The 24,111-nt window shown below is 41.8% G+C and overlaps 1 protein-coding gene across 1 annotated transcript; it reads right to left on the reverse strand.

The window, feature by feature from the left end:
- Nucleotides 1–1,255: 1,255 nt before the first annotated feature.
- slc7a5 (solute carrier family 7 member 5) lies at nucleotides 1,256–24,111 on the reverse strand. The gene is made up of 10 exons (XM_050073403.1): nucleotides 23,242–24,111; nucleotides 20,237–20,362; nucleotides 9,300–9,405; nucleotides 8,666–8,710; nucleotides 8,432–8,555; nucleotides 7,452–7,555; nucleotides 6,534–6,630; nucleotides 6,130–6,279; nucleotides 3,375–3,552; nucleotides 1,256–3,283 (listed from the first exon to the last, which is right to left on the reverse strand). Exons 1-10 carry the CDS (start codon nucleotides 23,834–23,836, stop codon nucleotides 3,228–3,230), a joined length of 1,581 nt encoding a protein of 526 aa, XP_049929360.1. The 5' UTR covers nucleotides 23,837–24,111; the 3' UTR covers nucleotides 1,256–3,227.

Genomic DNA, 24,111 nt, shown 5'->3' on the forward strand with positions numbered 1-24,111 from the left:
CTCGACAATCAGTGACACGAACACTACAACATTCAATTTCATACATCACTAGAAAACCCACAAAGAAAGGTGCAGGAATGTGTCTTTTTAGCTAACTTGAATCACCACGTATGACTAGACTTGTGATTAGCTTGACCTGAGCAATGACTTGTCTTGTTTGACTTAAAGCTGGGACTGGACTTGACTTGTTTGAATCGCACCTCAGTAACTTGGGACTTGCTTGAGACTTGAAAATTAAGACTTGCTTGTGCCATGCCCGTGTGTGATTTACTCCCACCTCTGCTGTTTGGTGGTAGTCAGTCAGCATACAGTGGTTTATCACAGATTTTACTTTGAAAACAAGGTTAAAGTGAGCTGTGAACATAGACTGTTAAAAAAAAAAAAGGACGACACGACGGCTCCTCAAAAGTGAAGCCAAAACATTGTTCGCCCCGTGGTAGCTTGCTGCAGTGTAGATCATAAATCTCAGCCCCGTCTGTGTTGGCGGATTGGACATGGGCCAAACTAAAACATCAAAGTAGACGTTTAATAAATGTTTCCCCAAAATGGATTCAGTCATTTGAGGTAGTTCTTATCACGTAGCAATGTGTTCAACTGCTCATTTTTTCTGATAAGTTAAGTTTTAATTATTTGATGCTATAAAAGGGGATTTCACATCATAATTAATAGCTATGTGTGCCAATCAGTGTGCCCACGATCAATGGCACTGCTCACAATTGGTTGGACGGATGTTTGGGCAAGAACATGACACTGCAGAGATCGCTACTGCACAGACCTTGGCTCCTAATGACATCACCAGGGCAAGTTAGCAGCGTCTGTATCCGGGATATTTTGGCTTCACTTTTGTACCAAGGGAGCAAGTGGAGACGTGTCGTCTATCTTTATATACAGTCCGTGCATTGAACTAAAACAGTGCGTTTGCAGGCATGAAACCAAACAATGAGCTAAAAAAAATGCTAACGCTGTGTAGAGTTAAGAACTGAAGAGCTGGGTTGCTAATTTTCTGTGGGTTTGTCACAAGTGACATCATTCACATTACTTAGACTCATTCCATTTATTGTTTATATTCAAATATCAATAAGAGCTGCTTTAATTAAAATAAACACCAAATTCAAAACCATCACCACATAGTGGGTTGGCTGTCTTTTTTTTCACTAATTGATTTTAGTTGCCTCTAAATCACATTTGAAATAATAAAATTAAAATTTAAAAAAATTAAGGAGAACAAATGACCAAACACAACAGAACACAAAAGTGGAAAAAAACTCAAGATTTATTTGTAAAGCACTTTCCACAAAATGCCCTGTAAACAAATTAGAGGGACTAATAACAATAAACAACAACAAGTTTCCTAAAAATAAATAAATAAACTTTCTACAGTCCTATTCAGGTTAGTTTCCCCATCTGCTTTGTGCGATGGCTGGAGTGTTAGAAAGGTTCTACCTCTAAAACATACACATTAACCCCTCGCTGCATCCACCTGCGCTGTCTCTATGGCGACATAGCCGCGGTAATGTGTACTTTTGGTCCGTTGCCAGGAGGAGGATTGACGTTAATACAACTTTTCTTGTAACTGTTGTTGTAAAGTAAGTACAAACAAAACATGAAGATGAAAAGTAAAAACTAGCAGTTGATATTGTGATCTGAAAATGTACTTCTTCTGTACTTCAACCCCCCACCCCCACCCCGAACGTAACAGAAGATCGAAGTGTGAATTGTTTAAATGAAAATGTCAGCAGTGCCTGTCACCAGTCCAAGAACACAGAAAAAAACTGACTCTGTCCGCAATGTAGAAATACACACACACACGCACACACACGCACACACGCACACACGCACCAGATATCAACAAAACTAAAAAGAGCATCAAGTTTCTTTCTGTCACTCTGCTCTAACCTGACGCTCTACGAGCTGGGCTCAGTACGCTGAGATATTGATCCCCTATGTGAAAATGAGATCGCTGACCCGAAAAATAACCAACAGCAGGGACAATACCACACACTTTGAATCTGGACCCACTCTTCAATGGTAGTCATAATATAATCTCTCATACTGGTGTATGCACCTCTGTCCATCTGACCATGTGATGATCTAAAGAGCAAAGCAACTCCAATACCCAGAAATCTTGTGAAGTGACAACAGTAGACTGCACACAGTATGCTCACAGTATGCCGGTCTGTAACGCTTTAGACATAAATATGTAATGCAAGAGGGCTTTGAACAAAAACATGAGTGAGCAGAAATTTTAAATTTCTATAAGTCTTCCTTCTTCCTCTGAGGGATTCAGCCACAGAAAATGAGTCTTATTACTGTAAAAATGAGAAAATTAAAAACACACCAAGATCTTCAATCAACTTCACTCGCTTCGTACAGCAGCATAGACGACTTTAAAACCACACTGGGTCACAAAAACAGCAGAGAACAGGAATACAACTCAACACTTGGGGGTTACGGGCATTACAGTGACTGATATGCCACGCCGTCGACCAACGAGCAACAACAGACAACAGTGAAAGTGCTAGAGAACTGTAATGACTGCAGCACCAAAGGTTTCCAATGCAAAGCTTAATGAATATCTGACAAACAGTGACAAACCCAACTCCGACTTAGCAGCAAAAGTTGGTTCCAGGAGATTAAAAGCGGATGTTTGCAGGATTTTAAGAAAGCTCCTTGTTACAAAGGTTTTAGACACGAGAGAGCTCTGTTTGCAGCTGTTTGTAGGTCAAAGCCAAGGCCGACAGCAGCCTCAGACACCACCAACAACTCCCGCTCAACAGCTGACAGTTACACCTTCATTTGCCACATAAGGCACAGTTTGCAAAATACAACAGGTTTTTCATAAGGATGATATTTTACATGAACTTATTCACAAAACAAAAGAAAAGTAAAAACAATTCATTGAAATGCATCATAGAAAAACAACGCGTAACAGCCTACAAAAGATATTAAAATAACAATAACCCAAAAATATCAGCAAAAAAAAAGTTGAGGACCGCTAAGACACAGTAGCTTCAGACGCCTGCATGTTTCTGTCTTCATCAGGTCCTTATCAGCACCCTGCAGACAGGGTGTGTGTGTGTATGTGAGTGTGTGTAGTATGAGAGAGAGAGAGATTGGGATGAGAGGGGTCAACAGAGGTCAACTTCATCAGCTGTGATGTCAGAGCCCAGAGATCACTGTTGGTGCAACCTGGATCGGCGGCTGGCAGTAGTAAAGAGTGAAGCCTTTTAGGTCGCTTGAGGCACCACTTCCATTACCTTCTGACAGAAGGCTGTGGTCGAAACTGAAAAACACACACACCCGAGGTGATTACCCACAATGCCTAGTGAAGGAACAGTTCCAGAAACATGCAAAGATGCAGGTGTTGTACTCACAGATTCCATTCACCATCCACTTTGGTTTGCCCTTCCACCACACACCAATTAAGTAAACGGGAACTCCAGTAGCAATGATGCCGAAGCCAATCGCACACTCCTTTGGAGTCTTCCAGAAGGAGACGATGATGAGGAAGAGGCAGGCGAGCACGAAACTTATTGGCAGCAGAATATTCACCTGCAGGGAAAAGATGAGGGCATTTTTGACAGAAACTCCAAAGAATTCAAGCTCATCAGTCAAAGCGAGAAGTTCCAAAGCTCCCCTGTCTTAAAGGAATAGTTTGGATCTTCTTTAGTGTCTGTGCTCCTGCTGCTTCTCCAAACTGGGGCCTTGCCGACTGACATCTACCGTAGGTAATGCACTGACCATGGAAAAGTGCTTCATACAACTGAAAAAGAAAATCAACGCTATCCCTTTAAAGGAACAGTTCGATATTTTCATTAATCACCTCTTTGCCGAGAGTTAAATTAGAAGACAGGATTTTAGACCAGGTGCAGTAACTTCGTGGCACAGAACCTCACGTAAAATCAAACATGTTTAAGATTAATTAAACAAGATATGAGAAAATCAGTGAGCTTTAGTCAGTAGGTGAACTTTGTCACCTGCACAGATCCAGACTGTCTATTTCCCTGTTTCTAGGCTAACCAGCTGTTGGTGCTGGATCTAGGCTCTGGTATCAATCTTTTCATCTAACGCTTGCCAAGAAAGTGAATAAGAGGGTTTCCCAAAATGTCAAACTATTCCTTTAACAGCTACAGTGCCATTAAAGGGATTATTTGATCCTTGGAGCTCTGTATTAAATATATCTATTATACATTTTGTTTTAAACAAATCTGTCTCATTGCTGAAACAGGTCCTCATAGTGTCCTATCATGTTCTCCCTTGACACTAGTTTATCTTTGCTCAGCACACTGCAATGAGATATCACCAGTACTGAGGTGATGCCACCCAGAAGCAAGGAGCAACATTCACATTCATTTGGGGTTGTGTTTCTGGCCACCGCTGAATCTAAGTCCAACACTAAGTCTCCTTTTTGCTCAGTTTTTGTCTCCTCCAACTGCCAGAAAAATACCTGGCGCTTTCACAGCTACATGTTCCACTGTGTTTACCAGCTAGTCACCAACTTTCTCTGCCTGCATTTTGGGGCTTGGCAGGTCATGTACAGAGAGACAAAAATTGCACAATGAAAGTGAAGGATAATGGTTGAGTGGGAGGCAGGAAACCAAAACAATGAGCTGAAAGTTGCTAAAACTTCGAGGGGGAACTGCAGAGCTAGTGATTATTACTTGCAGGTTTGTCACTAAGAGCGACCCCTTCACATTGTACAGACTTGATCCATTTCTATTATAATAATGATTGCAGCACTGTGTCTGTCCGCATGTTTCTGGGGCTATTTTTTATGGTTTGGACTGGACCCCATAGCTCCATGGGAGTAAACCCTAATGCTACAGAATACAATTGTATCTTGGACAAAAGTGTGCTTTCAACTTTGTGTTTGGGAAAGGCCATTTCCTGTGGCACCTGTGCACAAAGCCAGATCCATAAAGAAATGCTTTTCTGAGTCAGGTGTGAAAGAACTTGATTTTAACTCCATTCAATGCGTCATTTTGGATGAAGTTGAACTTCCGACTGTGAGCCAGGCCTTATCGCCCAACATCAGTGATGGACCTCACTAATGCTCTGAAGCTGAATGGAGGCTGCAGCCAGGCTCCATTCAGGCTCTTATAGCAGCAGATTAAGGCCCCCAACAATCACTAATGAGTGGTGTGTTCAGGTGACTATATACATCTATGCATGTAGACTGAACTGAAGGTGTCATGAATCTAACAGGTTACTGATGAACAGTGTCTTAACCAAACAGATGAATGAGTCAAACTAATTACGCGATTCTCCGGCGGCTCGGCTCCAGATCTGTTGAACAGCAGGAATGTGACAGACAAAGAAAGGAGAAAGAAATAGAGTGGGAGAGTGAAAGAGAGAGATAGAGGTCAGCAGTGAGACAGTGCCACCACTGTCCCACCACTCAGTCACACACACACACAAACACACACACACACACACATAGTGCTGGGCCAATAGATCTATCTGCCTCTTTCACTTCACTGCGCTCACAGACTCCACCTCTAACCAACACACAACATCATGCCAGCGGGCAGATGAGTAGAGCCAGGGCAGCCATCAGGCTCTAATAAGGGACACACACACATCACACGTGAAAGCTCACACACTCACATTCAAACAAAGTGCAACAAGGCACAATGGTGTTCTGTGTTTTGGAGAGTCCTACAGCAACTGGTCCAGTCAGGAGGCATAGTGCACTGCACTTCCTCTCGCGCACACATACACACAGACACACAGAGACACAGACACACACACAGACACAGACACAGACACAGACACACACACACACACACACACACACGCACACACACACTACTACCCAGCCGGCCTCAACACCAGCTGACAAGCATCCAGCTTCTCTTCTGTCCTTTAATCTGCAATCAGTCTCTATTCATCTGAGCTCTGCTGAATGGATCTTTGTTGGTCGCATGAGACAAAGAAGAAACATTTTGCGCTGCCAAAGCTAACTCAAGCGGGAGTCGAAAGTGACAAAGACCTAGTGAAACTTTCGTGTCCACTCGTCTCCAACCGTCCGTTCATGTCCCTCTATGAACGTCATCAGACAAATCAGGAAAAAATCCATGAACCTGACCTGTTTTCTTTTGTTATGTTCTTGCATGAAGTTTGGCTAACCTTGATTGGTCGCTCCAACTCTGGCTTCTTATAACGGAGCCACATCATCCCAACAATTGCCATGGCGATGCAGAGCCAGTTGAAGAAGCTGAAGAAGTTTATGACGGAGAAGATGTCGTTGGAAAAGGCGTAGAGCAGCGTCATCAAGCACTGGAGAGAATGGGAGAGAAGTAATTAGGTGTGCCATGTGTGAGAGACAGCAGCAAAACAGTTATATGTTTCTAGTAAAATTATGCTGTTGTTGTTGCTTTATATCTACACATATCTCACAGCAGCTTTTTCCTAATACTCCATTACTACTAAAAATCAGTGCAGTGGTACCCTTCTGTTGTAAAGACCCAAGGGTACATAGTGTAAGATAATGTGCATTAGTGGACTGTAAATTAGAAACTACGAGCACATACAGTGAATATAAGTGAGGGCAGCGGAGTCAGCAGGGTGGGGTGGATCATTGACAGCAGATTGGGCAAGTGACCCTCCCTGGCACCCACGAAGAATAGCCTGAGAGAAAAGGAAAGACACGGATACATAGTATGTAAATATACGTGATTCCAAACAATGCATTTTGTTGCCATGATCTGATTCTATGTGTTCATGCTAAGAGGCAACCTCCAGGGCTGAAAAATGAAACAAACATGAAAATGCAAAAAACTGCAGTTCCTCAAATGGCCACTTGAGGCTGGCTCCAAGAGTGAGTCAATCTCTAAAGACCCACAAGTTAAGGTGCTTGAAGCCACACAGCATTGGTACAGTAACGTAACCATAGTGAGACCCCCCAGTATGGTCTTAGTCGTAGCTTTCACTATTTAAGTGTTTTTCAGTTCATGAAGATGAATTGTAACATTTTAGTCACCTAAAAAAGGTCTTGCTCAGCATTTAGTTGTACTATATGACCCCCTAAGGGATCGGATTTTCAGTTTTTCCAGGAAGTACATTTTGTTTTAATGGTTTCAAGCCTGTTTTTCACTAGCAAAAATTAGCATTTGCATTATCACAGTCAAAAATAGCTCTAAGTCCACTGTGCTAAATAAGCTAGCAACCAGTATTAGGGTTGACTTCACCCACATTTTGGGTTGCCTTCACCCTTTTGTCCAAATATGGTCACTTCTGGCTCCAAAAATCCCAGATGGCAACAGCCAAAATGCCAAACTTGAGGCTTCAAAATAGGAGTCCACAAACCAATGGCTGACGTCACAGTGGTTACATCTATCATTTTCTACAGTTTACGGTTTATGCAGGTGTTTTTGAGCTCTCACTGTTTCCCCAAACCCAGTTTGATGGTCTACACGTATTTAAATGGATTTTCATTTGGTGTGTCTTACCTGGATGATGTGAACAGAGAGCCGTTGACAGATCCAAAGCAGGACAGACCTACAAACACAGGGATGATCCATGCCATCGGACCCAGGTGGTAGTTACCAAAATCCTGTCGAACACACACACGCAAAGAGTATTATGTCATAATAAGTCTAGTAGCAAGTCCAAGTCCAATCACACCAGGACATGGCACAGCAACATTCATCAACAATAGGTTCACACAGTTTAAAAGATATATTTGTACCATTTACCCCTGTTTAATAACTGTTGGCAAAATATTGCTCTTCTGTGAAAAACTTTATACTCGGACAGAGGAGGCTTCAATAGAAGTGAATGGCGTAATAAGCTATGAAAGCTTCCTGTGTTTTGGACAATAGGGCAATACTGTGAAGACGCCTTAATATTTGTCAGCGGCATAAAGTTGCTCGTACCACTGTATATCCAGAGGGAAACCAAAGAGCTATGAGTGAGGTCAGTGTTTCTAAAACTTTGTTTAGTAACGTACCCCCTTTTAAATATTATTTCAGCCAAGTACCTCCTGACCAATGCAGAGCATTTTTGTAGAAGAAAGAGCCCATATAAAAAGGAACAATAAAATGAGGTAAATCCCATTAAAACATATTCTTCTTGATACTGATGGTATTTTGTAATAATATTAAAACTGACAAACATGAACATGATTGCATTTGCTGCAGTAGTTGACAGTTTACAGCAGTTAACGATGACATTGAAAAAAGAAACACTAAATAAAAAATGCACTTTATCAAACTTATTATAGTGTAATAATTTCAATAATAATGCATGACTGATATTTTAATCTCAAGTACCCCCTGCAGTACTCCGAATTACCCCTAGGGGTACCCATACCCCCACTTGAGAAACACTGACTTAGGTAACTATATAGGTAGTAAAAACGTATTGACTGTATTTGGCAGCCTTAATAAAAAGAAAGCAGCAGTAGTAGAGAGAAAGTGTGTGCACTCACCACAGCCACAGCCTCTGAGTTGAGCATCTGCTCAGGGGAGAGGGTGGTGAAGTACGCCAGGTTGGTGAGAACGTATACTGCTGTCACTATGGGCAGAGAGATGATGATGGCACGGGGAAGGTTTCTGAGGAGGACACAAACATTCTTAGTCACAAATACAGGCTCTGAATCACTCTTCAGCAAACAAGTCCGTACTTCATCATAAAAAATACAATTCAACTTGTTAATACTCACTTGTAAGGCTCGATCATCTCCTCAGTGACAAAATTCAAGTAATTCCTGTGAGCAGAGGAAACAACAATCAGAGACATAGTGCATAGCAGCGTAACAGCTATAATGCAAACTGTACAAGTAAAACTGTTCTGCAGTAATCTGTAAGTGGAAAAAAATGAGTGATAAGTTGTGTTTTCCCAAATTGCATTCAAAACACAGGAGCTTTTTGGGGTTAGGGTTAACACCAAAATGATCTACTTTATTTAGACAAAGAAAGACATTTTGTTTTTTGTTTTTTACAGTGTAAAGACAAACAGTAGAAAGCAACGACTTAATTGATCACAATCTAGTTTCATTCATCACTAACAAGGGGAGCAAGCAAGCAGGAAGTAGGCTGGGTGATAATTCAATGTTATGGCTCATGGACATTCAGTGGAGTCTTATCTTGATGATAACATTATATTACTGATTAACAGAATGCTGAAGTCTGAAGTAATGAATCATGGTTACACGTATTCATTTCCATCCTTCCACCATGAGGGGTCCCCAATTCAGCAGGACGATCATTTTATGATCCTATATTGGAAACTGGAAAACGAACAGGCAGCACGGTGACTTACAACCTGATCACGCAGGTTGGTCAACAGTTACTCACCAGCCACCGTAAGCAAACAGGCCACTGTAGAGCGCCAGGCCGATGCTCCCAAACTCATATTTGGACCCCTGGAAGGAATATTCTGGAAGAAGAGAATCTGTTTCACCTGGAGAAGAACAGGGAGAAAAAATGGGTTAAGACAAAAAAAAATCTGTCTGTCTGCAATATTTCTCTGCAGGGAAGTTTACCCTCCAGTGTGGAGAACCCCAAATGTGGAAGAATAAATGAAACAATGATCTGTGGTTCCCCAACACACACACTAACACGCACCGAAAAAGCCTTTAGAGGGGGGGAAACATTCGGCTTAAATCTGTCTCGGTATTTGGATCAGTGAAGGACCGCAGAATGTAATGGAGTTAAGACAGGCTGAGACAGTCAATAAGTGACCCAGACTGTGGCGCCGCTCCGTGGATCGACCTGAGGCACGGAAGGATCACACAACAGACAAACAGAAAGGACCACAGGAAGAGAGGGAAGTTTTATTGCCTTGCTCAAGGGCAGAGCAACAGCTGTTGAGAGATGGGAGAGTATTTCACTTCAATTTATCAGCTAATTTCTGATATTTTGGTCACAGCCGCTCTTCTCTGACCTCCAGGTTGCTGCTGGTTTGAGGAGATCTGCGCCACATTCCTGACGGAGCAGCACCCCACAACACGCACACACATTCTCAGACACAGCGACGGTTGCTAAACCAACAGCCTGGGGCAGTGTTGGTACTGGGAGGGTTAGCCTTAAGCCACCGTGTAGCGTGGGAAAGGCGTGACTACTGTGCTGTCCGTGTGACTAACTGTGCTCCCAACAAACAGGCCAATGTGTGATCACAGCATCCTAAGATTCTGTTGCCACACCTGGTCAGTGCTGCTGCTCCACATACCAGCCTGACAGGGGAGCTGTGCTGGGGGTCCCCAGGGGCCTGGCCTGTAACATTTATAAGCACATGTCTACAACTGAGGTTCCTTATGGTTGTTTCAACTTGTTCATAAAAGCACTGAAGTTGAAGTAATTGTATTGTGGATTCTTCATCAATGGGTGGCATGATGGTACATCATTGTTACCTCATACATAGTAAGTAGGCTCCAGATTCCATCTCAGGTTTGGGGCCTTCTGTGTGGAGTTTTCATATTCTCCCTGTGTAAGCGTATGTTTTCTCTGGGTTCTCCGGCTTCCTCCCACAGTCCAAAGGCATGCAGGTTAGCCCTTAGGTGTGAATGTTAGCATGAATGGTTGTTTGTCTTTATATCTCAGCCCCGCAATAATCAGGCAACGCCACCTCTTGCTAATGTAAGCTATGATTGGCTCCAGTCCCCCGAAACCTTAACAGGATAAGAAGTTACAGAAAATAGATGATGGATGGATTCTTCCTCAGTGTAAAAAAAGATTCTTCAAAGGGCAGATTGGTGCAAGTCAATCTGCCGACAACAATAAGCCTCCTGGGGCAAAGACCAATATTTTGGTGTAGCCAGCGGATATCCAAGACCTTATCTTCCATGGGCCGGTCATTTCAGCTAATCTAAAACACAATCGATAGCTGATGGGTTCCGAGAGTGCATTTCGACAAATGTGTTACACCCCTCTACGGGAACTGTTTACTGGGCGATTTTGTGTTTCTCACTCTGCATGTGGGATTGTACTGCTTTGATTCCCACTGTGCTGAGTTTTTGAAAAACTTTCTATATAAAATACACCATATGCATTGCCTTGTACAGGTTTCAGCCATGCCGCAAAGTCTTTGTCAATGGCAGATTTTTATTTAATTTGCACTTCTCCATGTTGTCCAGGGTATAGTGACAGCTAGCTAGCAGACAGAGGATGCTCTGCTTTGAGCATCCCAGCTGCAAATAAAATGAGTGTTGTTAATTTCACTATTCTGATCTGTGTGGCATTAAATTGAGAGATATTCTGTAAATTATTTAAAAAAAAAAAAAAAAAGAAATTTAAAAAAAGGTGTTACCAATTATTTGGGTATTTCACAATGCAATGTGAGGAACAAACTAGAAAAGCACTCGGAGAGCGCAGACCTCCGCCAAGCAGCTCGGATTTCCCGCCATTTTATTATTTTATCCACTTTGCTTCAACCGATCAACCGATTGTCCCATTATCCTGAAAATTTCATCAAAATCTGTTCAGAACTTTGAGTTATTTTGCAGACAAACAAACAGACAAACAAACCAACGCCGGGGAAAACATAACCTCCTTGGCGGAGGTAAAAAGATTGATAAAATCCTACTTTTCATGTCTGAGCAGTTTAAGCCTCTTGGAAGACTGAAGACATTTAACACCATATAAGGCCATATTATTAGATTAATTAATTAAATGCCTTTCAAGACTTTTGAAGGATTCTTGGAGTCCTGAATCAAAGAAAAGCAACTGAGAAGGTGTAGCCAATGAATATTTGGCATTTTTGCTATTAAAGAAATACTTGGATAATTAATTAGCAAATAGCAGAATAATTTTCTGACTGATTTACTGTTTCAATTCTACTTCAACCACCGGCGCGGAGGCATAAAAGACCAACACACTGGTCAGGAAACACTCAGAGCTGCGATCAGTCAGTCACATGATACCAGTGCCAGGCAGTGAAAGTGAGACACACACACACACCCAGAATTAAATATGCATGCACCATGCAGAACACACACATCCAAAAGGTGCACATCAATAAAGAGTGAATGAAAGACAACCTGCGTTCCTGTCATTAGGCCTAATTTAAAAATAGGGACTAGAAAGACTTAATAGAGTCAATTAACACTTGAAAGCACAATGACTTTTGATTAGTGACTGAAAATTATTTGTGGTTTTAGCTGCTGTAACGATGTTTTGACAAACAACAGTTTTATCCCTCCGCCCAGTAACTCCCTCTAAAACCACAGCCTGACATTATGACATTTGTGTTTGCGCACAGATTAAACAGACAAGATACATTCCGTTAATTAGTCGGCTTTGGAGGTTCTGGTTGGTGTATTTTTGAACCACTCAGTGAACCGGGCTAGCCATTTCCCCTTGTGTCCAGTCTTTATACTAAGCTATGCTAGTTAGCATGTGGCACTTGCTTAATACTTATCGCACAGATATGAGAATGGTTTCGATCTTCTCGTCTTACTCTCTGAAGGACACAGACAAGCTAAATTCCCACCATGTCTGAAGTATTCTTTTAAAGGTCTAGTGTGTAGAATTTAGTGGCATCTAGCGACTAAAACTTAAAAACTACAGCAGCTAACACGACCAGGGTTTGGTTTGTCCATTCTAGGCTACTGTAGAAACAACATGGCGGCTGCTGTGAAAGAGGACCCGCTGCATATGTAGATATAAATGGCTCATTCTAAGGTAATCAAAACAACTAATGAAAACATAATTATGAATATCATATACCATTTCTGCAAATATATGCCTCTAAATCCTGCACGATGAACCTTTAAACTATCTCTGAAAACCTAAATTCTCTTAATGAGCTCTTGTGTTTAAAGCAATAGACATGTTGAGCATGTGAAATGCTATCAACGAAATGTGGTGACAAAAGAACCTAAACAAAAATCATATGTACAGTTTTAAGTATAAGAAAGGTTGAGTCATTTCGAAGGGGTTGCAGACAGTAATTGGATGTATTTAGCTAACAAAACAGTTTAAAGGATTACTTGTTGCCCAAAATGTGTACTTGCTGTAAAAATGAGAGAGGAGGGGCTACAACTACAAATTACTGCTCCTCCTGTGCCAAAAGTGTGTGGTCATGATGGATTGAGACAAGAGAACTCCCTTTATGTGGATTGAGCTCAGCCTAACAGTAAATCTAGGGTTCTTTGGGTTCATACTCAGCAGTGACTGAGTTTACGTTCAGTTTAAAGAGCCCATGGATCGGGTAAAGACCAAGGCATTACATGGATTAGTCCTACTCTTAAAACTGAGCGTTCCCCGCTTCAGGAAAAAAAAAAAAAGACTATTTGCTAAGACGTCTCTTTTGGAACCCTCCCACTGCACAAACACACACCTCTCATTCATAAACACCTCCAGGAGAGCTGCGCTGGTGTGTGAATTAGCAGTGCGAAACCAAATATTAGTCTGTGCGTGTACAGTAACTGTGTGTTTAATTAAATAAAAAATGTTCATGTCAGATAGATGAAGAATCAAATTCCTGCATCACTGATGAACTGCGACAAAGAAGAAACAGCAGTAAATGAGAGGTAAGTTCACGAGGCTGGTCAACAAGAGATCAGTCTCTGTGAGTGTTTCACTTCCAAACAGTGTGGGCAGGTGTCAGATTGAGAAAGCAGGGGTTTACTGGAGCTAATCAGATTACACTGTTCTCTAATCGGAGACAGCAGCAGACTCTGACCTTATGAGCTGCACAGCTCCATGAACACACACACACACACACACACACACACACACACACACGCACGCAATAGTTTAATATGGATCAGCATAAGCAGAGTGTGTATGGTGTCAGAACAAGCTCACATCACCATCGCAAATAGACAGAAGCTACTGTACTGTATGTCTATATGATCATGCAAAATGAGTGGTTACACTCACATGCTCGAATGTACACAGCTCAAACAAAGAATTCCCCCAAAGATACTTGTAGTCAATTTCTTATTAAAGGGTAACTTCAGTAATTTTCAACATGGACATATTTTTTTGCGTCGAAGTGACTGGGCTGCAGCCAGCAGCGGCAAAAGAAACAGACTACAATATAACATTAAAGGGCAACTGTACACCGAGTAAGAGTACGATCCTCTTAGTTTAACCAAAAATGGCACCAAAACAAAATAAAATTTACCTAAACGTGTCTCATGTCTCCACTGTTCCAACAATCACCAGCTCTACTTTGGCTGAAATAAACCGTTAATTCACCCATACCCAGTTAGATGTGAAAATATGATGGTAAAATTAATCTATTTAAATGAAGTAGGCTGTGTCAAGTTGAACAAAAAGGTCTTTTTCTGTAGTGATCTTTTCCATAGTGTTGCAAGACAGACAGAATAATAATCTGAGCCTCTCAGTGGCAAAAATGCACATAAATGGATGGTGCACAAATGCCCCAAGTGGTTATATTGCAGCCTGTTTTGTGGCTGCTGGCTCCTGCATTCTTGCTCAATACAGGACCAACTTCAAAAAGTGTTGTTCCCACTAGACATTTAAACACAAAAACACGGGTCCAGGATGAGAAATACCAAAGTTACCCTTTAATGTCCATAACTTAATCAGACTGCCTCTGTGCAGGGAAAATAATTAACTTCTTTAAACTTAACTTAAACAATCCACTTTCAATTAGACTGAGTGAAAATCACCATATAAATTAAAAAATAAGCAAAATAAATTGTTAAAATTGTTTATACTGAATTGTTTTTGTCATGTAAACCATTGTTTAAATTCCTCATCTTTTCTGGTCTGGAATACACCTCTTCAAATTATTCATTTATTCAGAAATTAAGTGACTTATAAAGATCTTGTGCTATATCTTTCTCTCTTGCGTCTCTGTTGTTTTTTCTAAATCAGATATCTGGTTAAACAATAAATCAACACTCTAAAACAGACCAACAAATAAACTTACTCCACTCCGCCTGCTAAACAGCAGCCAAAGAGAGCTGCAGTGAAGACGCCGAGTCAGGTGAGTGTGTTGGTCTAAACACAACCACACAGTCTTTGCGAGTCTTTGACGTAATCTCGATAATCTCATTACCCCAGTCAAACAGTTATTACAGGCACTATGATGAAAAAGACCGATGTTAAAGATTTAGGAATAAATATGTTAGAAAAGCTCACTTTTGAAATGGCACAGTAAACAACTAGAGTTACAAATGAGTAGAATTACTCTCCACGCTCCAGCTACACATAAACAGATATTAGACGGGCAGGGTTTACACTCAATTTATGTGGATTACGAAGACTCAAAGAATGAACGGCACGTACAGTTCCTGCTGCTACTGAGGGGAGCGCTGGAGGAGGATCAGTTAGAGGCCAGGCTTGTTATTTAGTCCAGATGGGCTCAAACTTAAACCACGGGAATTGAGGGAAAACAGACAAAAGAATTTAAAATGAAAAAAAAAATAATAGTCAGGTCATCTTGGGTAAATGATCAGTAACTTTGGGTTTTAGACATACAGGACGCTGTGGCGTAACATTTGTGACCCCTGTAGAGTTTTGGGGCGGACAGTGGCGCCAATTTCATGCATCTGTTTCGAAAAAATTAGGAGTCAATTTAACGAACATCCACAAGTTATCACCAAAGTCCATTTCCTCTATTGTGAAAGTAGCCAAAAATCAGGACCTAACTTTTCGAACTGATAAACCTGCCTAAAACAGAGCTACAAAAGATCATAAGATGATTTCTGCAGTCACTGATATGGTGTACATTGGCCTGACGTTGACTAGAAAATAAATAAAATGAAATCTTTAAAAAAAAAGAAACAAATCAACACTAATTCTTATTTTAGTGCTCAATCAAATTGTTTTGCTTAATTAAACTCCACCAGTCCACTCCGATGGCGTGTCAAGGCCTCTGACATTAGGGATGAGGTACATTTAAACATGTTAAATAACAAATTTTACTTTTTTCTGCTTTCAAAACTGTTTATTGTTAGCATATTGAATTTAAAAAGTCAACATGCAGAGTTCAGCTCTCTGATTCCATTTCCTAACTTTTGCTCTCACCAACAGCTCTTTACACGGCTAAACTACAAAATGTGTGACTACTTAGAGCTGGTTCACTATCATTATGTCACCACACCCCTCAGACCACCCACTGGCTTTAATAGGCCACTCTGTTCATCTAAAATTCCCTGCCTCTTCATCTGTCTGCTAGTGTGAGCTCAGCACTGGAGGTGAAACATTTTTATAAAGCTTACCCAACTCCAAATGAACAACTCTTTAAAAAAAAGACATCATCTGTAATGTCGCCACACTTTCAATTTTACAGAAATCTTTTATTATATTGTTTAGTTGAGTGGACAAAGCTCTCTCTCGCTATATATATACATGTTGTCGCAGGTATGATATTATCTGTGGTCCCTGGGCCGTCTGCTACTGATCTCTGCCGGTGAGCAACCAGCTTCCAGAAACCACATGCCTCTTCCACCTCTTCCACTCCCACCTTCCCTCTCTCTAACCTCCCTCCTAACCTCCACCCTCAACTCCATCGCTTGCTGAACCACTTCTGAACAATTCCAGTCAGTGTTGCGGTCCTGTTTGCCCACCAGTCAGCTGATGACCTGTGAACTTTGACCTCCACACAAACAACCCACTTTGCGTTTGTGTGATGAAAAACTGAACTTTGATTCGACCTTTAATCAAGAATCTGTCATTCAAATCTTTTGTCTTTCAGCTGTAAAATATATATATATATATATATATATATATATATATATATATATATATATATATATATATATATATACACATAGCAATGTGTCCAGTTCATTTTTTTGTTCAGTTTTGGAGACTTATTGTAAGTTGTTTCACATAAAAGCATCAGCTAAATAAATGTAACATAAAGAGATGCCATCACATTTGTAACGGTTTGTGTTGTTGTTTGCTAGCACACAGTAAATATCATTTGCTCTTTCAACATGGGGTTGTGTGGTAATGGGCTAACTGGCTAACTAGCATCTTGAATCTGTCCTGTCGGTCTTCAGGTTTACATTTTTCGGCTCTTGGCAAAAGGCAACATGAGGTGATGCAACAGCAGCCATTGTTGCCACCAGTTACAGGATGTTGGTGTGTGGGTTTTTACAATCATGTATTTAAACAAAATGTCAGCAGGTTTCAGTAAGGCAAGACATTGTCATCTTTCATGCTGCCAGAAGTAAATGGCAGAATACCTACAGTTGACCTACATCTGAATGAGCATGCAGCAGTTAATTAAAGTTCAGAAACCAGAAATGGGCACAATAATGAAAAATCAAAATTGCATTTACCACTTCAATACTTTTTGGTTTCTTTAAATTTTTTTGTGGATCGTTTCAGATGCTTTAACCTTTAAACTGTAGGTTTGGTGTTGCAGTTCGAGTTAAAGTGAGACTTTCAAGAAAACTGCTGATTTCAAAAGCTGAATCTCACGGCGTGGCTGGGGTTAACGTCCGGTGTGAGAACAGAGGAGAAGAGGTCACAGGTCCAGACAGAGGAAACACTCAGCTGAGAGAGCAGACAGGTTACTGGTGCTGCTCTCCACAATCACCCCTCAGTCTGGGTGAACTCCATTTCACTTTAAACTCCTCACTTTTTGTCCTCAAAGGCATCTCTCTTTAAACGACCACATTTTTTAAACCGGGTATAAATCTTACAGAGCGGACCCTGCTATCAGCTCCCAGCTACGAATCTGTGTCTATTTACTTTGTGATTATATTCAATCTGCAAGACTTGGTCTGACTCTCACACAGACTCATTCACATTCAACACACATGCTTGTTGACTCCACTTTTTATTGGGTTTCCCCGTCCTCCTGTTTTCTATTAGGAGGTACTGCAGCCGACAGCTTCACCACAGACAGGAAGAGAGCCAGCCGGAGAGCGGCAGGGCTTGGCAGCAGACACAAACACAGGCAACAGAGAGGATAGAGGCCTGCAGTTACCTGTTCAAAGGGGTTTTTGTGACGGGAAAGGAAGCGGACAGGTGCTATGCCACCCTCCATATTGATGACTATAAACTATAGTAGTCTAGTTGCAATGACATGGACACAAATGAGCCCCAAAGTCTTGGCTGAGACTTACACTGCCTTCCTCTAGAGGGCAGAGTTTGATTCCCTGAGCTCACTTCCTGTCTGTATTAGTCATAATAATAAATCTTCTTAAAAGCCTTTATTGGTCTGATGACTTACAGTGAATGGCTCAATCAAATAGACTGTTCAAGTGTTTGCGTGACTCAGACGTCTTGCAGCTAATTAGTAGGTTTCCAATGAAAGGAGCTGTGTTCTGCTCAAGGGCCTTTGTTTGGTCTCTGTGCTGTCCTCCCGTCTTTGGCTACGCTTCACAACATCCAGTGGCCTTTACCAAGGGTTCGGCCCGACTTCAGGAAGCTAAACACCAGCTATTTCCACAGATCCACTACTCGAATCGAACAAAGATAATATGCTTGGTTGGGATTAACTCCGGGCAGAATGGGATTACACTGCCAGAGTTTGATCAGATATAGTGTCAGAAGCAGTGCAACATAAATGTGAGTTGACTGGGGTTTATATAGAGGAGAAAATGCTATCATAGCCTCCTGGATTACACTAAATCTCCTTATTTAAAGCTAAGGGAAATTTGAAAAACTGTTATTGTCCATTTTGAATTTAGAGAAATTGTGTTGTGCATATGAGATGATTGTCATGGATAAATTAGCTTCACAGAAACACATGCAAACCAAAAAGTTCATCAGATGTAATGTATTCTACCAGTGAGAAATTGATGCCTGTCAGTAAATAATTTCAGTGAAGGATTTCCCATCAGAGCATGAGGGTGACTGGCACACACAGCAGGAAGGCTTTATACAAAAAATACAACTACGAGTCAAATTAATAACTTCCTGTTTCAAGTCGCGTGGCACTGACTGTGCTGTATGCTCTGGGCATGAATTACTAAGTCTGCTGAGTGTGTGCTGTGTGTATTTAAAGCCAACTGTCATTTTAATAATGGTTTCTGTGTTAACAAACATCAAACCATTCACAAAGAGGAGTTAAGCCCCAAAGGTGTGTACTTTGATATGAGACTTGGTTCATTGGTTTTATGATAAAATTCTGTTAAGTGAATGATGAATAATGTTGCCAGTACAAAAATCAAACTGCACTAAAGGGAAGAAATTTTATTTAGGATGGATTTTTTCGTTGGCTTTGCTAACAGACATTCGGCTAAGTGTGTTAACATGCGGAAACATAGTGTCCACTGCCCAGCTTCCGGTCTCCACTTGTTAGCTAGCCTTAGCCACTCTGCACTGCGTCAGGTGGGAGCTAGCTAGCAGCCCCACTCATTTAATGATTACCACTGGTACTCGCTGCAGAAACATGTTGGCCACCCTCCAGTATCCCCCCAGATCATCCTGGTGAGTAAGCTGCTTCATTTTGAGCTGCAAAACCCCTTTAGCTTTGATCACTATGTTAGCACCACCAGCCATGCTGTCTCTGCTAACAGTGGTAACAGAGCTAACAGTGATAACATAGTTAACAATGCTAAAGCGGGTTTGCAGCTCAACACTGAGCTGTTTACTCACCGGGGCGACCTTGGGGGAGCCCAGAAGACGGGCACAATGTTTCCACAGCAACACTGGCAGGTCGGGATGGCATTACTAGTGGTAATTGCCGAATGAGCAGCCCTGCTAGCTAGTTCCCACCAGACCAGACCGGGTGGTGCGCAGTGCAGTAAAATCAAGAGTCAGAAAAATTAACCTATGTACCAACATGCGTAACCGATTAACAGTTAACCAGTTAATCGCTGACATTATTGACCCTTTTTAGAAGTAAACATAACCATTAGACTTTAAATAATAAACATATCTTAAGACTAATAGTTATGTTTACGAACCTTTTTCAAGGCAATCAGTGCCCTAGATTTTTAGGGTAAGATAGGCTTGTCAGATTTTACAGTGCAGAAATGAAACTGCACTACAGTGAATAAATCATATTTAGTTCCTGTACCAGTAGAGCTGAGCAATATGGAATATTTTTCACATCAATATATATCACAGTTGTGTTTTTAATTACAACTTAGTTAAAATGATTACTTTGGACAACAAAAATCTCTAAATGTTAACATGTTAAGCTCATAGTGTCACTATCTGAATCTGCTGACAATGCAAAACATTAAATTCAACATGATTTTGGTATTTTATTATTTTATTTTCTTACAGGTTGCTTATAGGTCACCTGTGGTGAGGGAAAGGGGCTAATAAAGACGTTGATGACACGTGGATGAAAACTTGTGAATGTGTGTATTAGTGCATATGTAAGTGTACGTGGTCATTCGAAGTACCTTGGCCAATCTTGACGAAGCCGATGATGATGATGAGTGCGAGTGCCAGGAGCTTGGCTGCGGCAAAGAAGTCCTGCACTCTGGTGGCTGCCTTCACACTGTAGCAGTTCACAAAGGTCAACAAGACTGCGGAAAGAGAGATAAAGACAGAGAATAAGAGGAAGAAAGACTGCAAGTGCCGGCATCTTTAAGAGGCAGCTCGTCCCTAACACAATTTGACTCAAAATGTACAAACTGAATTCCACCACGGCATCTTCTTTGTGCATCAAAGGATATTTTATTAGGCACACGAGGAACTGACTTTTCTGCAGGTGTTTTGATGTTAAAATAGCTTTTAACAATGTTTCCCTGCGCCTTCTTTAATTTTTGACTCACATTTGAGGTAATGTCGGCGAGTGTGCATGCATATGTGTGTATTTGCAGCTCTCAAAGCCCGCTGGGAGCTGGGGAAGAATTCAAAGAGACTAATTGGAATAAAAAAATGCTTCCCACTATACCCCTCTTTTTGTACGTGATGGTAACCACCCCCTCCTGTGCGCACACACACACTCATATGGTTGCTGAAGCGGCCTCTAACCTAACCTTGAACACCATTAAAAGTGATTAACTAAAGCAGCAGGTCCCTTCAAAGCTCCTAAATCAGGTCGGGGCCACAACAGAAAAACGAGACAGAGCACAATGAGGCTCTGTGTTAAAGAGACCATGACAAAGACAGAGGGAGGCAGAGTACAGTAGAGGGATGGACACACACTTAGTTACACATGCACACAGAGGCTGGCATCAAAATTCACACAGGCATGCACACACACAACTGGCTTATACTTGGGCGTGTGTGTGTGTACATGTATGCACAAACTTAGCAAGCAAACGCAGGAACGCTCTGATCTCAATTACACAAATTCCTACAGAAAACAGGTCAACTGGAAGAATAACTCTCACAAAAGTGGACCTATGGAGCTGTAGATGCATGTGTGTGTGTGTGTGTGTGTGTGTGGAGATTTGGCTCTCAGCCCCACAATGACCCTGACCACCCCACTGCTTACACCGGAGGCATGCACACGCACAAAAAAGCCTGCGTACATTCACACACACAGACTACTGAGCCTCTCAGTCTACGGCTTTGTCATGTGGTCTCAGTCAGGATTTAGCCTTCAGTCAATCTGAAGATTAGGTACTAGGGTTACTAGCTGGCACCACATGCACTCACACACACTCAGTATACATGCGTACACCATGGTATGTGTAATCGTGTGTTCAGATGGAGATGCAGCGTATGAGGTGAAAGAGGGGGTACTTGTTTTGTGTGGCGGTTAAAGAAAACATGTACAACCAGAGACTTGTGCTATTGAGTTAAAGCAGCAAATAATCTGGGGTTAATCTTGTTAAGACTCCAAACAACACAAGTTGAAACACACGCAAATTTACCAGCATTTTTAGCTAACACTTAACTGTGAACTAACTTTTTAACAAAAAAAACATTTACTGACCCCAACCCCACAGCACTCAGGTTTAATTGACTGCTCTGCTCTGACCTCTTTGTTTATCACATTTATAGCAATTCTCACACATTTTTTGGAAAGTTACTAACTTACACATAAAACACATTATTAATGATAAATTCTCTCTGTTTCTTATAATATATTTGTATAATAATTTAGTAGCCTACAGTGGTCGAATAGGGACTCTAACTACTCCCAGTGATAATTAAACAAAAATAATTAATGGTATATAGGGTTTTCTTTGTTGAATTTGAAGATCTCACCTATTAAATCCAGCAGATGCTGAAGTGGGCCCACCAAATTCACTTTCAATTATTTTTCTTTAGATTTTAATACATTTCATTTCATATTCAAAACACACAGTTGTCGCTTGTAACTCCAGTTCTATCAGTTTGTGCGTAGCCCTCTATCCGGCTTCCCTATTAGTCATTTCTTTTCTGTTAAATCCAGAAAGTTTGTCATAACAAAAGCAACTTACAGCCTCTGGGCTTAACGTCCTTGTTTCTCTGTTTGAAAGTAACAATTAAAGGGGAACTATGTCCATTTCTAAAATTAATACATGTTGTTCATATGGTCTAAGACAGGCCAAAAATATTAGTAAAAATGACCAACTCTCTCCCAAATTCACAAAATACAGTGCTAAACCTCAAATTTGTGATGTCATAAGGTACAAAGTCTGGAGCTGCTCCATAGATAATGAATGGGGAAAGATGCTCTGGATGACAATGAGAGCACTTGGGGAATATTTTGAGTATATGGGTACATTTCTGTTTCAGACCTGAGAACACTACAACTGAATAAAGCTCATTTGGTTAGAAAAAGAAAACAAACATTCTTTGGGTCCTCAAAATCAGCCTCCCATACGGAGCAGCTCCAGACTTTATACCCTACAAGTTTGAGACTTTGAGAGAGAGTAGCTCATGTTCACAAATATTGAATTTCCAAGGCCATGGAAAAAACACACTGGAATTCTTAATTTGGTGGTGTTCCCCTTTAAATAAATTAATTATTATAGAGGAGAAAATAAAGAACATTAAAATAAAACACATCACTAAATACAAATGAGATAAGGTACAAGTAAATTATTTATTTTTTAATTTTAATTTTTATTAAATTATAAATTGCACCTAATGGCAGTCACTTAATGAGAGAATTAGCTTGTTGTGGGCGCGAGCATCATTTACCGTCACGCGAGCTGATGTAATCACGCGTCATTTTTCACCACCTTGTTTGATGCTGCGCGCGTGGATGTGTATGTATGTATGTGTGCGTGTGAGTGTGTCAATGGCACACGTGGAGCGTCATACATCTGCTCATGTAAACTCAAAGTGTTGTATGTGAGTATTGTCAGTGTGTTATTTCATGTGTGTGCCCACACTAACACACAGGAAGTGTCATTTAATTCATTTGCATTCCTACCGGTGCCTGAGCTCAGCACACAACAAACAACACAACAACACTTAAAATTGCATCATCCCGGTAGCATGGCACGGCTCGGATACTCACGGATGCAGAGGCAGGCCACGAGCTTCGCCCCGTTCTCCGGCACCGGGCACACGGGGAACAGGGGCTTGAGGAGGTAAGTGGCGAAAACGTAGGCGACGATGTACTGCGAGGACGGCCTGATGATGAGCAACTCGATCCAGAGTTTGAGGAAAGCCGGCAGGGAGCCGTACACCTCCAGGATGTAGGCATAGTCCCCGCCGGACTTGCTGATGGTGGTCCCCAGCTCCGCGTAGCAGAGGGCTCCCACTGTGGAGAACACCCCGCACACAGCCCACACCACCAGGGACAGACCCACCGAGCCGACCTCCTTCACCACGCCGGTCGGGGTGACGAAGATGCCCGAGCCTATGATGGTGCCCACGATGATAGCCACGCCGTTAAGCAGGGTGATGGTCCTCTTCAAGACGACCCCGTCCTCACCCTCCTCTCCCTTGACGGCGTTGTTAGGGCTGTTGGGGTCGCTTCTCAGTGCTCCACCCTGGTTGAAGTCCCCCTTCTCCCCGCCGCTGCCCGGGGACAGCATCCTCTCTGTCACCTGCTTGTCCTCCTCCCGGTCTGCGGAGGAATTTGAGTTTCTCTTTTTTAACCCTGACATCGTTGACTGAGTTTCCTCTTTCGTCTTCCTAACACAAAGCTTCCCGCTTTCTCGGTGTGTCGCCGGTCTCCTCTTCCTCTGTCTGTCGGTCCGGTGTGTGGTCTGATGCCGGCCGGGCTCAGCCACGAGGAGTCCACGACGTGTCTGTAGGTGTGACTCTGAGCAGCGTGTGTTCTCCTATCTCTACTCTATCCGTCTACAAAGAAACTATGGAAATTGTCATGATGGCCCTCCTCCGTCAAGGCCAGCCCCTGCTCTAGCTCGGCGTCTCCTCA

Source organism: Epinephelus moara, chromosome 20 (assembly GCF_006386435.1).
Source record: "Epinephelus moara isolate mb chromosome 20, YSFRI_EMoa_1.0, whole genome shotgun sequence".
Taxonomy (NCBI): Eukaryota; Metazoa; Chordata; class Actinopteri; order Perciformes; family Serranidae; genus Epinephelus; species Epinephelus moara.

Bases quoted from the DNA above. Each gene is read 5' to 3' on its own strand.
- slc7a5 (XM_050073403.1), bottom strand. From the start codon at position 23,836: ATGTCAGGGTTAAAAAAGAGAAACTCAAATTCCTCCGCAGACCGGGAG. The intron at 6,280-6,533 runs GTATGTGCTCGT...CATTCTCTCCAG, and splicing joins TGCCCTCACTTATATTCACT to TGCTTGATGACGCTGCTCTA. The intron at 3,553-6,129 runs GTTAGCCAAACT...TTTTCCCTGCAG, and splicing joins AGTTGGAGCGACCAATCAAG to GTGAATATTCTGCTGCCAAT.